The 15,703-nt window shown below is 46.2% G+C and overlaps 1 protein-coding gene across 1 annotated transcript; it reads left to right on the top strand.

Moving 5' to 3' along the window:
- Positions 1-11,006: 11,006 nt before the first annotated feature.
- LOC123077747 (uncharacterized) lies at positions 11,007-14,981 on the top strand. Its single transcript, XM_044500067.1, has 4 exons — positions 11,007-11,560; positions 12,817-12,979; positions 13,971-14,164; positions 14,711-14,981. The coding sequence occupies exons 1-2, from the start codon at positions 11,265-11,267 to the stop codon at positions 12,890-12,892; spliced, it is 372 nt and encodes a 123-aa protein (XP_044356002.1). The 5' UTR covers positions 11,007-11,264; the 3' UTR covers positions 12,893-12,979; positions 13,971-14,164; positions 14,711-14,981.
- Positions 14,982-15,703: the final 722 nt, after the last annotated feature.

The following is a 15,703-nucleotide window of genomic DNA, read 5'->3' as shown; positions in this document are numbered from 1 at the left end:
CCAGAATATAGGACGGGCTGGAAACGGCGCAACGGGTTAACAGGCCAGAAACGGGCCGACTCTTGCCATGGGCCGAATTTGGCCCATTAGGGTAACAGGCCAGTAACAGGACGACTCTTGCCATGGGCCGAATTTGGCCCATTAGGGGAACATGCCAATAACGGGCCGACTCTTGCCATGGGCCGAATTTGGCCCATTAGGGGAACATGCCAGTAACGGACCGGAAGTAATCGAGGGCCGAAAAGGAGCCCAAGAACGTACGGGCCGTCAATAGGCCGAAAGCTAACACGGGCTGGAAACGGCCCATGTAAATCACGGGTCGTTAACGGGTATAAAAAAATTACTGTTCATTATGGGCTAGAGTCACCGTGGGCCTGTAAAGGGCCGAAAGATACGAAGGCCTCATATGGGCCGAAAGACGTCGTGGGTCATACATGGGCCAAAAGTGAAATGGGTTGTTGTTATATTCGACGGCCCACATGACATTGTTGGGCCGATTTCCTTTAGGGCCTAACGGGCCGTAAAATGGGCTATTTGCGAAGAGACCGTTAACAGGCTTTTCATGGGCCAGCCCGTTAACTTTTGACCAAGTCAAACGGGCCAGCTTTGTAAGCTAAATGGGCCAGTGGTGGGCCGTGGCACGTGTCGACATATCATAGGCGCCTATCTGACCCACTGACGAGCTGACACGTGTTTCGCCCGGCCAATAAGAATTTTACACGTGGAAATTTCCCATTGGTCGGGGCTGTTAACGGGTTATCGGATCCAAAACCCGACCCGATAGCTTAACGGCGTTCCGTTACGGTGGATGCCACGTGTCGGTCACCCTTGACGAAAGCACTTCTGTGACCCGCGATTTATCGTCATGGAAGTGGACACTTCCGTGATGATAATTTTGGTAATGTCATGGAACACTTCTACGACAGCACAGGTATGACTATCTTGATTCTGTCATAAAATCGGCATGGATGTACATGCATGACAAAAAACGTGACCTACTGTGACAAACACGTATCATCACGGAAGTGTATTTTTTGTAGTGATTGAATACAAGAGATAAACTAGGGTTTGAGATGAGATGGTGCTAGTGAAGATGTTGATGAAGATTGGTCCTCCCATGATGAGAGGATCGTTTGTGATGACGATGGCTTCAATTTCCCCCTCCCGGAGGGAAGTTTCCCCAACGGAATCGCTCCGCCGGAGACCTAGATTGCTTCTACACAGGTTCCACCTCGAGACGGTGGTGCTTCATCCTGAATGACTTCTCTATATTTTTTCTAGGTCAAAACCCTTCATATAGTAGAAGATGGGCACCAGAGGCTGGCTAGGAGTCCCACAAGCTCAGGGGGGGCGCCCTGGGGGGTAGGGCGCGCCCCCAGGGTTGTGAGCGTTTGGTGGGTCCCCTCCTGGTATTTCTCCGCCCAATATGTTTTATATATTCCAAAATAATTCTGCATAAAGTTTCAGGATATTTGGAGTTGTGCAGAAAGGGATCTCAGATTTGCTCCTTTCTGGTCCAGAATTCTAGCTGCAGGCATTCTCCCTCTTCATGTGAATCTTGCAAAACAAGAGAGAAAAGGCATGAGAATTGTATCATAAAGTGTAATAACAGTCCACAATGCAATAAATATCAACATAAAAACATGATGCAAAATGGACATATCATCCACCAAACCCACCACCCTCCTCCCGCGTCCGAGACATTACCAACGTCCACCCTTCTCCCCCATCCGCGCCGCCAGCCCCCATCCGCCTCCCCAGATGCCATCCAGCCCATTCCCAACCGCTGCCACAAATGTTGCCTTGGCTTCATCCATGGGGCTCCGGCCTGCAAGCCGGAGAACGTCACCCAGAGGAACCGGGGAAGGAGGCAACACGGGAGGAAAGCGACGTTGCAGGGAGTTATGCTTGTGAACCTCGAGGAGGAAGTGTCCCCTCAGCCGCGCCGGCCGCCCAAACCATGTTCAGCCGGTTTTAGTACCGACAGCCGCCGGCAAGGAAGGGGCCGTCCTGCCCGCCGGTGATAGAGGTCGATCTGACGGCCGCTTGGGCCATTCTAGATGGGTTTTCGACTAAGCCAGCGTCGGAGGACAACGTGTGTCACTCACCATAGCTCTAGCAGGCATGGACAAGCATGAGTAGTCGAGCCGCCCGGTCTGCCCACATCCTGTTCGACGAAATGACACAACAGGGCACAATATATTTTGTGGCCTTTCCCGATCAATACCGTACCTTGCATTCTTATGTCGGACATGATCAATTAGTTGCATACACTGTTAGTTTATTTGCAATCATGATTATTTTAGGACATTATCATGTCGGACATGATCATTGACAATCAAGAAACTAGGCAAAATGGACTATGACTTGGGGGATCCAAATTGTCTGACGTTTGAAGTTGGCAGAACATCAAACCCCAACTAGAAAAGAAAGACAAAGGTAGCCAAGACAAGAGGTTCGGCTTTCACAACTTTGGAGGACATCCTATTGGTTAAAGCTTAGTTTGCCACAAGCATGGACCCTATATGTGGCACGGAGCAAAAGGGCAATAAGTATTGGGAGAATATCCACAAACACTATCATGAATACAAGGAATATGCCAAGTTCCATCCTAGCATGACCGCCCGCAATGTGGCATCTCTCCAACATTGATGGGATATCATTCAAGGAGAAGTGAGCAAGTATGCCGGCTATTATGTATAAGTGCTTGGCCGCCCTCAAAGTGAGATGGTAGTGTCAACTCACGTAAGTGGGGATCATTTTAATTGCTTGTTTTTTTGGTGCATTCTCATTGTTATACTTATTATTTTCTAGATAATGGTGGCGGACACTATGTACCAACAAAGGGAGAAGAAGTCATTCCGTTTTGGCCATCATTGGGTGATATTTGCTGGTAAACCAAAGTGGACACAACTTGTGGAAGATCGGCAAGAGGAAGAATGATGACTCAAGCTCCCACCAATAAATTGGGTTGTATGAAGAAGAGGGAGAAGTTGTAGGGGAGAATGTAACCGTGCCAATGAATAACTGGCAAGTGATGGGAAACAAGTGAGAGAAGTGGAGGGCCGCCCATGATGCCGTGGCGAGAAAAATGTCCACCACATGGACGGGCATTTTTTCCACAAGGGAGGACAAGAAAGAGGAGAGGTACAAGCTCATGTTGGATGCGCAAAAGGAAAGGGTGAATTGGGACCGAGAGACGGCGAACAACAAGTTGCCAATTGAGATTAATAAGTTGGCAATTGAGAGGGGGAAGATAGAGTTGGAGAAGAAAAAGGCATGTCTCATATGGGAGAGTGAGAAGGTCTGTTTTTTATCAATAGAGGTTAAGAAGGAGAGTCTGCAACTTGCTCGAGACATGGATGATTCAAGGATAATGTCGGGGGACGCAAGCCTCTTGGATGAGTAAGGAAAGATATGGCTCACTGGAAGGAAGAAGGAGATCAACGAACATAGAAAGCACGAGGCAACAAGAGTGGCGATGGTAGCAGCAGAGCAAGCGGCATGGATAGAGTTAAAGCATACGACACGGACGGCGGAAGAGCAGGTGGCACGGATGGAGACAACATGCAACACTGATGGAGGCACAACAGGCGGTGAAGGAGGCAGCATGGATGGCGTCCGTCCAGTGATCCTTTCGGTGATTGATCTGTCAAGCTCGGACTTGAATTTCATTTTGTCATGTCTGGATTGTGGAAGTATGATTTATTTTGCTTTGTTGCTTTATTGAACTATTGAATTGTGGCGAATTTGTGCTATGTGATCCATGTGCATGGATTTGCATGAATTTGAGAGTTTGGGTTTGATGATTGTGGGTTCCCGATAGAAAATATGAGGCGGGCGCGTCCGCGGACGTTTAGGGGGCTGGATCTGCCAAGTCCCGCTATAGATGCTCTTATTGACATAAATTTGTATTTTCTTTTCAAAAGCAAAATTGTTGTAGGGGCATCCTCCACATTAATGTGTTTTTGAACTCCACCTATAAGCAGTCCGTCATTTAACTAGTGTGTTTTAGAAACATTGTTTATGCATTATTGCATCTTTTTTTGTTAAATGTACAGTAACTGCAGAGCACTTGACGAGGACACCCCAACCATTGACACCACACCATCAACCATCAATGGTCCAATCATAAGAATGCATGCAAAGCAAATACCTGATCAGGTGAACGCTAAGTTAAGTTTATCATTTAAGCAAATATGTGATCAGGCGAACGCTAACTTAAGTTTATCATTTAAGCAAATACGTGATCAGGTGAATGCTAACTTAAGCAAATACATTCATGCCAGCCCAGAGCGGACACAACCTCTGACTAGAGCCGACACTAAAGTGGTGCACTGGCTGAGAGCAGCGCCTGCTGCACGTGCCTTCGCTTCGCTCCACATTCAAACGCTATCCATCCTCCTACCTACCTCCATAAAACCAACACATCTGCAAAGGAATCTACCGCGGAGCCCTGAGTGGCACACGTCCATTCGCATGTCGGCCATCATTAAACACCCCGCCTCATGGCGTCTGGCATCCGCCCGCTATTTAAACATGGCCAGGCCCCGGGCAACAACCGCACCACACCGGCCTCCACTCTCCATCTTATCTTTGTAGCACACACGCTATGGTCTCGAGCTCCAAAGCCCTATGCTGACTAGGTGGCCCGCCGAGCTAGCCAGATACATGCTAGCTTGTCGGTAAGCTCTTCGAAGCCGGCGCCAGCTGACGGTGTTCTGGGAACCAGGGTACCCAGACTTTCCTGCCTGTGGCCTATGGCATGGCTCCATCGACGGCCTGGTACGGCCCATCTTCAGCATCGACAAGGCAAGACCCTTGCGAGGCGGACGGTGCCAAGACCTCCGGAGGGAGCGGCCTCCCTAGGCTGGCTCCTGAGGAGCGGAGATTCCAATGCAGGCGCTCGCCTCATGAGGTTAAGGTGACGTAAGCCATGACGACCAAGGCCAGGCGGGCGCCAACAGGCGCAGTACAGTAGGTTTCATCTTTGGTGCTAAGGAGGCAAGCGCAGGCGTAGAGTCTCGAGGAATCAGCCAAAGGTTTCCATTCCCGTGCTACAAGACCAAGACCGCCAGGACGGCAGGACCGAGGTCATCGCCGAGCCCACCATGGCGTCACGAGCAGCGAAGACCACCTTTCTTTAGGATAGGATGTACTTCTTGTCCCCTTTCAAATTGGTCGTTGTGGAATCCCTTCCCGCCTACATTTAGGGGAAGAGGACCGATGCCTCTATAAATATAGCCTAGCCACCACCATAGGACAGAGAGAACTCGAACCCTCACTAGCTCACACCAACATAAGAACGGACCTCCTGAGGTTGTTCTTCCTTCTGTACTAGTTCATCCTTAGCCCCTCGCGAGGCCAATCCACCCCAAAGCAGGAGTAGGGTCTTACACCGCAAGGTGGCCCGAACCTGGGTAAACTGCCGTGTCCCTTTCCTTCCCCGTTCATTGAGCTAGGTCGTGAGAGCGATGAGTTGGTAGGCTAGGGAGATCGAGTTCTTCGCATGCACCCCAGAGTTAGAATCTTTCTTGGGTCTGTGGAGCCCTCAATCTGACATTTGGCGCACCAGGTAGGGGTGCATCGAAGATTCACCTCCTCTTCTGTTGTACCCCGCCCTCGCTGTGCGGTTCTCATGGCGGGCGTCACTCCACTGGCCGGGCCGCCAGGCACGTTCGGAAGCACTGCGGGCCACCACGCTTTCCCCCCTGCCTTGCGACTGTCGGCGTTCTGGGAACCGGGGTACCCACACTTGCCTGCCTGCAGCCCGCGATGTGGCTCCATCTACGGCCTGGTACGGCCCATCTTCAGCACCAACAACACAATACCCTCGCGAGCGGCCAAGCCTTGCGAGGCGAACGCCATCAAGACCTCTAGAAGGAGCGGCCTCCTTGGGATGGCTCCTGAGTAGCGGAGATTTATATGCAAGCCCTCACCTCGTGAGGTTCGGATGACACGAGCCATGACGACCAAGTCCAGGCGGGTGCCAGCGAGCGTAGTATAGCAGATTTCTTGTTTGGTGCTAAAGAGGCAAGCGCAGGCGCGGAGTCCCGAGGCATCAACCAAAGGTTACCATTTCTGTGCTACAAGACCAAGACCGCCAGGATGGCAGGACGGAGGTCATCACCGAGCCCACCACGGCGTCACGACCTGAAGCATTGCAGGCGAAGACCACCTTTTGTCAGGATAAGATGTACAAGTTGTCTCCCTTCGAATTTGGCTGTTGTGGGATCCCTTCCCGCCTTCATTTGGGAAGAGGACCAAGGCCCCTATAAATAGATCCTAGCCACCACCGTAGAGTGGGATCCAGATCCAGTCCATCCTCTTCGCCACCCAAACACAAGAACACACCTCCTGAGGTTGTTCTCCCACTATACTAGTTCATCCTCAGCCCACCTCGAGGCCAATCCACCACAAAGCAGGAGTAGGGTTTTACACCGCAAGGTGGCCCGAACCTGGGTAAACTGTTGTGTCCCATTTCCTTCCAGTTCATCGAGCTAGGCCATGGGATCGACGAGTTGGCAGACCAGGGAGGTTGAGTTCTTCGCATGCACCACAGAGTTTGAATCTACCCAGGGTTTGCGGAGCCCGGAATCCGACATTTGGCGCACCAGGTAGGGTGCGTCGAAGATTCGCCTCTCCACCCGCGACGAACCACTACACCCAAGAGGAAGCCCCTGCCCACTTTCTTCGCCAGCCTGGACGCCGGGGCCGCATGAGGCCGAGGCTCTTCATGATCCGCCCCGGAGCTTCACCGATGCCTTCAATAGCGCCCACCGGGTACAACTAATATCTCAGGGGCACGATTAAGCTAGCCATGGACCGCAGGTGAACCAAGCCACGAGGACAGCCATGGACCTCAGGATGATGGCCCCGCTGCAGGTGGCCGAGATGCATTGGGGGCTGCACAGGGGGAGCTCGACGCTAGGGCCCCCTCCGCGCCGCATGGAGCAAGGTGCCGCACGAAGGTAGGTCCTTCGTCGGGGAAGGCGCTGGCGAGCCCTTCCCCCAGGCAGAGGACCTGCAGTCACTGGGGGCACCGCCACCGTCCGTTGCCCCTTGGTCTCGTCCTAGTTTCCGGATGCCCCAACGGTGGTCGGGGGAGGCGCAGGGCGGGGCCCTCGTCAGGCGCGAGGAAGCCATGAAAATCTCCGCTCGTGACACTCTCACGTAATAATGAGTTGGGGCTTTACACGCCCCGGAGTCTCCTGAGTGCCGCCCTCGAGCCTCACGGGGGCTCCCACACATGTCCAAGTGGAAGCACCATGTTCCGCGCTGGCCGTCGACACTGTCCCCCAATGACTATGCACACGCCCAGTGGAAGCACTTACCTCCGCACTGGTGAGAAGACTAGCTTGGTGCCGGACGTGGCCGTTTGCTTTTGCCCTCTTGCTGTAACCCAATTTTCCGTCTTTTGGAATGAGATTTGGAGTTTCGTGTGTTTATCAAAGGAAAACGGGGGAAATTTTTCTGGTTCATGGCGATTTCCACTACAAGAAATATGTCAACTAGTGACCTTCTCTTAATGACCCCAGCTGAATTGGTCGTAAATCCACGGCCATTTCGCTTGGAAGGGCTCAAATTCTGAAATTGCCTTACACCAAATGGACATAAAGCAGAAAAGAGTGGTTGATGACCTTATTTCTACCTGATTACGACCAATATAAAATGGCCATGAGGTTGTGAACGTGGATGCTTTTTACTTATTGCTATGACTAGGCGCCACCTCATCAGTTTTGCCTATGTGTCATGTCCATGTGTCAATTTTTACCCTAGGTTGTGAAGCAACCTATATTTCTGTCATTCCCAAAATTCCCCAAAAAATTGGGCATTCTTTACTATCCAAATCATTGCCTCATGAAAATATTCAACTCCATTTGCCTGGTAAATCTTCCTCGGCAAATTTCCAAAGTTTTTGGTGAACTCGAACTGTTTTGAAGGAAGTACTAGCTAGGCATATCCTAATGAGCTGAATTTTTGCCACATCTTCTATATTCCCAAATCATAGCTCTCCACGAAATTTGAGCCCCATCTTACAATACATGTGAGTGTGGCTTCAACATTCATATTTCTATCCAGTGTGGTACGTTGCAAAGCAAGTGACACCTAGACTCCTCCATTTGAGCTGCAAATTTTCCAAGATAGTGTCCTTAGTAGATGATCATCCTCGGCCAAAACTCAGGCCCATTGGCCATGTGCATTTCTCGTACCACTAATCAAACACTTGGGTGCTAATTCATGTTTGAGCTCAGTTCAGTCTCCTCGTGAGATTCTTCTATTGCCTTCTTCTTCCTGACACTTATCAGGGGAGTGCCGAACCCACTAGACATGGCTAGGCTGCCCGGAACGCATGGCAACACCACGGTCATGCGGTGACCACGCGGCGGGCATGCGAGTCTACGCGCTTTGAAGTTGGGGCCCTGGGCCACCATCCAAACGTCAATGTATCGCCACCAAACCATGTATTTCTGATTATAGATACTTATGTACCTATAAATGATTTTTGGAAAAAATAAAGAGCAAACTATGAGGCAGCTGCAGTTCAAATTTGACCCGCTTCCTACTACAACGGCAGAAATTTGTCTTTTTCACCAGAGGTGTATAGGTACTTTTGAAGACCAACCATTTTGTCAATTGTACATTAAATATGGCCTAATATATTATAAAAATGACCTGGTCCCATTTTGCAACAAAATATATGGTAGGTCCTTCACAAAAAAAACTCATTTTGGGCACTCGAAAAATGGAAAATGATTTTTTCGTCCAAAGAAAATGAAAACTTCCTTAGGCAACATTGTTTGCCATTTCAATATGCACCCTTGTGCACAATATGAGATCATTTGAACAAACTATGCCATGAATGTGGCCATAAGATTGATCATGTGGCTTGAAAGCCATTGATCTCCACACATGATAGCTCGTTTCTGAGAACACTTTTTTAAAATAATTATCGTATTACAAGTTTATTATTTTTCCTGATAACTTGACCACATATAATGACACAATGCGAAGGTTTTCCATTTTTTTGAATTTTTCATGCCCGTTTCAAAATGCGGTCAAAACGGCGGGCATGACCGTTCCTAGCTAGTGGTTGAATCTTGGAAATTTTTTGGTGTTTCTATGATTAAATAAACACTTATGTACCTAGAAATGATTTTTGGGAGAAATAAATAGCAAACTATGAGGCAACCGCAGTTCAAATTTAACCCGCTTCGAATTGAATCGGCGGAAATTTTTCTTTTCACGAGAGGTGGATAAAAGCTTTTGACACCCAGCCATTTGGTCAATTGTGCATTAATTATGGCCTAGTATTTTAGAAAATTGATTTGGTCCAATTTTGCAACAATTATTTGGTAGGTTCTTCACAAAGAAAACCTCATTTTGGGCACTCAAAAAATGAAAAATGATTTTTTGTCCAAAAGAAATGAAAACTTCCTTAGGCAACATTGTTTTCCATTCCAATATGCACCCTTGTGCACAATATGAGATCATTCGAACAAACTATGCCATGAATGTGTCCATAAGATTGATCATTTGGCTTGAAAGCCATGAATGTTCATAGATGATAGCTCATTTCTGAGAACACTTTTTTTAAATAATTATCGTATTACAAGTTTATTATTTTTCCTAGTAACTTGGTCACATATAATGACACAATGCGAAGGTTTTCCAATTTTATGAATTTTTTTTGAATTTTTTATGCCCGTTTTAAAATGCGGTCAAAACGGCGGGCATGACCGTTCCTAGCTAGTGGTTGAATCTTTGAATTTTTTTGGTGTTTCTCTGATTAAATAGATACTTATGTACCTAGAAAAGATTTTTGGAAAAAATAAAGAGCAAACTATGAGGCATTTGCAGTTCAAATTTAACCCGCTTCCAACTGAATCGGCGGAAATTTGTCTTTTTCACCAGAGGTGGATCAAAACTTTTGACACCCAACCATTTGGTCAATTGTGCATTAAGTATGGGCTAGTATTTTAGAAAATTGATTTGGTCCAATTTTGCGACAATTATTTGGTAGTTTCTTCACAAAAAAACTCATTTTCGGCACTCAAAAAAATGAAAAATGATTTTTTTCGTCCAAAGGAAATGAAAACTTCCTTAGGCAACATTGTTTTCCATTCCAATATGCACCCTTGTGCACAATATGAGATCATTCGAACAAACTATGCCATGAATGTGACCATAAGATTGATCATTTGGCTTGAAAATCATGAATCTTCACACATGATAGCTCGTTTCTGAGAACACTTTTTAAAAATAATTATCATATTATAAGTTTATTATTTTTGCTGGTAAATTGGTCACATATAATGACACAATGCGAAGGTTTTCTAATTTTTTGATTTTATTTGAATTTTTGCTGCACGTTTCAAAATGCGGTCAAAACGGCGGGCATGACCGTTCATAGCTAGTGGTTGAATCTTGAATTTTTTTGGTGTTTCTATGATTAAATAGATACTTATGTACCTAGAAAATATTTTTGGAAAAAATAAAGAGCAAACTATGAGGCATTTGCAATTCAAATTTAACCCGTTTCCAGCTGAATCGACGGAAATTTGTCTTTTTCACGAGAGGTGGATCAAAACTTTTGACATCCAACTATTTTGTCAATTATACATTAAATATGGCCTAATGTTTTATAAAATTGATTTGGTCCAATTTTGCAACAAATATATTATAGGTCCTTCACAAAAAAACTCATTTTGGACACTCGAAAAATGATTAAAAATAGCTAGAAAGATCAGAAATGCATACAACTTGGTTCTCATCCATAAAATGTGGTCTAACTTGAGTGAAAATTTGTGTGATACCCTTTGCGAAATATTTTTGATAGCTGCTTCACAAAATAGCTCTATCTTTAGTACTTGAAAATTATTTTAAATCACAGATTCTCGGACCAATCAGAACACTTCTCACGGATCACCCCGCTCTATCTAATCTGAACCGTCCACACAGGCGGATCCAACGTCTCTCACTCACCTCTCAGCAGGCCAACCCAAACCCTAACTCCACTCCTCTCCCCTCTCTCCCCCGATTCAGATCCACTCCTCAGCCGCCACCTACCTCCCGCCCCCGATTCAGCCGATTCCGCCACCCGCGCCCGCGCGCCACCACCCGCTCCTCCGCCGCTTTTCCTCCGTCCCTGATGCCTCACTCCTCGCCTTCCGCCGTAGGGCCGCCGTGCTCGTCCCGCCCTCGGCGCCGCACCTCCATGGCCACCTCCGCTGGCTCCTCGCCTCCACCTCCGCCTCGGGCGGATGGCCGACAGCGATGCCGAGAGCTGCGGGCCGCTCGTGGCCGCCGACGACGTGAGGAGGGGGATCTTCAACCGCCCGCGGGCCACTGGCAACCAGGAGGCGCTCTCTGACCCCTTCTTCGACCGCCCGCTCGAGGACCACTATGAGCACCTCCCGTCCAGCTACTACATCGACCTCGACGTGAACAAGGCCGTCGACGTGCTGCTGCACTGCCGAATCCTCGCAGAGTGCGCCGCGGACCCCGACGAGATCCACCCGCCCTCTCCCATGTGTCCGCCCTGTCGTCCGTCCCCAAGGTACCCTGCCCGACCGCACCCAGTCAGTTCTCTTCTCCGTGGCTGGATCAGGACGTTGTTCGTTCGCCCTAGATACATAGATCTCTCGGTTTCGATGCTCGATTCTAGGAGTATTCGTTATCAACAGAAATGAATCAATTGCTCTCAAGGTCGATCCCCATCCCATCTAGTATCGTCTGTATGTATCTGTATCTGCCTTGTATGTATTTACTTGTAACAAAATTCAGTCTGCACATCTGCATTGCACAAATACCTGCTCTCGGCTTCATCTTTTTTTACATCCGACCGAATCCTATCTTCTTGTATTTTCTTGTTATACATAGATAGATGCATACGGCAGGATGGTATGCTCTATTTGTTCACCTGTTTGTCTGTTGCAAGTCTGAAGGATGCATATCTCTTTCATATATACATACTGTATTTTTTATCAATTTCGTTTTCCTCATACAAACTTACATGATGATGCGCAAAGGACTACATTTCATATATACATGCTGCTTACATGTCTTCTGATGCCACAACAAAGGACTACATGTGGTTTCTTCAGTGGTGCTCCTCATGTTCAATAATATTAATTTCTTGATCAGTTGAAATGTTTGGTTACCCACTGTCTCCTTGAAATATATAATCATGCTTTCATTCTGATTTGTACATCATCCTGGATGGTCTGCCCAAAAGATGCTCATAGCTTTTCTGTTAGCCTGCGTTGCAGCTCATTTTTTTATTTAAAGAACAACCATATGGCACAGTGGTTCTACTTCTCATAAATTGACAGAAAGGTTCTAGCATGTTTTCATTTGCAAGTAAAACTCGACCTTCTTTTAGTTGAGTGAATATCTTTCAGATATGGAACCTTTTTACAGTACATTTCTTTCCTTCTAAATGTGAATTCATGTACATCATCAAGCATTTTCACATTTGCTGTAGCACTACGTAATGGTGTACTTCTTTTCTGTGCAAAGAGGTGTTGTGCATGGTGATCGCCTTCAATTTACTTTCTGCCTGTAGAGTTACTGTGTTAAATCTTGAATGAAGCATCCGGGTAGTGGCATCTCTTGGGTCAAGTGTTTCTCAGATGCTTGTATGTATCTTGGCTCAGTAAATCGATATAATCCTTACTTAGCTATGAAGGGACTTTCATGAATCATAGCACTGGTGTGTGGCTGCCATGCATCTCTGGATTATTGGTTTAGTGTACTGTAGATATGCGATCCTTTTATCTAACTAGCTTGTATGTGCTTGTTCTTGAACTGCAGGTCACGGAGGTTCTGCTGGAAACAAGTTCAGGATGTCTCTAGGTCTGCCTGTAGCAGCCACTGTGAACTGCGCTGATAACACTGCTGTTGCATTTGGCGGAGCTGCCGCTGCCGCCCCAAAGGGCAACCTTCATCAGACATAACCCCATAATAGGGCCTCAAGGTACTGTGCCCCATCGAAGCTCTTTCTAAATTGCTGAAATGAATATGGCTAGGCTGATGTGCCTCTTGTATCTATTGCTCGATTTGTTATGATTGATTCACCAAGAGTGATTCTTCTACTATCTTGTAGTAAGGTTAATTGTACAACAATGGATGATTATAATTTGGTTATTGCTAGAATAATTCATCAACTTGAGCTGAGGCCGGCTGTGAAATTGAACTGTTATTCATTACATGCTCTGTTAGACCATGCTATAGTTGCTAGAACTGAGCTGGGTGATACATGCGTCCAACTAATAAATGACACCTAGCACCATGGTAGAGAGATAAATGAATCTTCTCATGCGTCCAACTAATATATGCAGGGTACTAATTTTTCCCCAGAGCACTCCCCATGCTGCCAATCCATTATAGTTCCTGAAATCCGCTTCGACCTTGTGCCGTTGCTGCCCGTCATTGGCCCGATACATGCCTCCCTGCCTGCAGTACAACAAAGCTATATGAGAGATTAGATTGTAGATTTGGGTCGTGCTTTTTGATTTATGATTGCAGCATGCCATCAAAGCCCCATAATTTCCTCATTGTTTGTGCTCAAAAGTTTCAGTTTGATGCTTTCCGACTTGAATGTGCAGGTCTAGATATATTGCAACCAAATGATAGAGTAGATATCTATACTAATGTTTTTTTAAATGTGGTAACAAACTACCAGATAGATCAGAAATTTAGAACAATGAAGTACACTTAACTGTTTCTACATTTTGTTTGGACGAGCCCATCCCATGATTTACCAGTTGGGAGCATACTTTGTCTCTGTTGTTAATTGCTTATGTAAAAGTTGCTTGGTTTATGCTGCTCCGTTGAATTTTTGTAGCTTCTAAGTATCAATTCGGGGTAACTTGCGCTAGGAGCCATAGTTAATCAGTGCACTATTCTGTGGGTTTGTACTTACCAGTACATTATCGAATTATTTATGCATGTACTTATGTTTTTAGGTCTGGGGAAGATCTCAGGATATGGATCTGTATCCTTCTTTGGACACAAATCATTCGGCAAGACATCTACCGATAGAAAACGCTATTGTTCCTTTTGAACTGGAAAACAGTGCTGGACCCTCTATTGATCAAGATGGTTCAGATTTGTCCCCAAGCATACAGGAGGCTTTGCACCGGTCAACCATGGACATAAGGTATATGAATTTCCTGCACAAAATCTTTTACTCCCTCTGTCCCAAAATATAAGAACGTTTTTAACACTACACTAATGTCAAAAATGTTCTTATATTATGGGACGGAGGGAGTATTTATTAAGCAAACTGTATATATAGTTTCCAGAAATCTTAAGCATTGTATGTTAGCCTTTACTCTATTTTTGCCCTTGATAACTCTTTCAGCAGTTCAAAATATTTTTGGACAAGATATGTCATCTGAACCTAGGAGTTATTCCTGAATGTTTGTCTATCAGCTAGTATGATGGCACATTAACATCTTTCTCAGGGTGCTAGAGTAACATAATCTTGGAATCTGCAGATTTACTAAACTGAGGCATTGGGCATTGGAATTTAGGCATTTATGTATAATTTTAGTTTTGGATGTGTCCAATGCTAACATTACTGTCAACTGTCAAGTTGATTCTAAAATGTCTCATTAACTTCATTATTTTGTTATTTATTGTTAAATATGCTGTTAGATTTACTTCTATTTTGTTCCTAAACATTTTGTTCTGTAACGTGCAGATGCTGGGCTTTCATGTTTCTTCGTGAGCATTAGGACAAAGAAGTCGGAGGAAGCATAGTTCTAGCTCATTAGAGCTAGTTCTGAGAGTAATGAAGCCCTTTATGCTGCTCCTATTTGTATGTGTGTTATATGATGTAGCAGAATCTGGCTCATGTGATTGTACACTTGTGGAGCTTGTTATTTGATTGTAAACTTGATGTTGATCACATTTGTATGTGTGTTATATGATGTAGCACTTTGATGGTTGATAATATTTGAAGTATTTCGTGTGTTCGGTGTGCCAATTTAAATACTATGTATTTATTTGTGTTAAATTAAAAAAATTGAAGAATATTGCCCTGACGGCTAGGACCCAGTACTAGAACCTAACAATGGGGACCCGCTTGACTAGTGAACCCACTTTATAAAAAAAGAAAAAATGAAACTGTTGAGACAAAAAGGCAACGGGCCAACATTAAAAAGGTTGTAATGTTGGGCTTGGCCCATGAACCCAACCAAAAATTGACAGAAAAAGGCTGAATTGTTGGTCTCGGCTTGTGTAAAACACTGAATTGGACCGGGCTGATTCTTATCCACGTCAGCTTGCCACGCTGGAACCCTACATGGCTTGGGGAGGTTGCTAGTGACCAAAAATTTGGTCGTGGAACCAACGACCTTTTACATATCACAAAGAAGGTCGCTAATTTCAGTTTACGACTGCCAGCTTTTGACCATCTGTTTTTGGTCACAAAAAGGTCGCAAATGAAAAACAATGACCTTTCAGTGACCAATAGTGATGGTCGCAAGCTGACATATTTCTTGTAGTGTTCTCACCTTTTGGTTTGTGTTTGAGAGCAAGGATCGCGCCTGCTACCCCCCGTGAGCACCTCGCGAGCGGGGGCTGGGCGTGGTGTGCGCAGTACGAGCATGCTCGGGCAAGCCTGGGCGGCGCCAAGGCCCCCTCGTGGTTAGGAACGCAACTGCCGCAGGATCACTGCGCGCACACCTTGCCG

Source organism: Triticum aestivum, chromosome 3D (genome assembly GCF_018294505.1).
Source record: "Triticum aestivum cultivar Chinese Spring chromosome 3D, IWGSC CS RefSeq v2.1, whole genome shotgun sequence".
NCBI lineage: Eukaryota > Viridiplantae > Streptophyta > Magnoliopsida > Poales > Poaceae > Triticum > Triticum aestivum.
The sequence above is the reverse complement of the archived record's forward strand: the minus strand, read 5'-3'. Positions and strand labels throughout refer to the sequence as shown.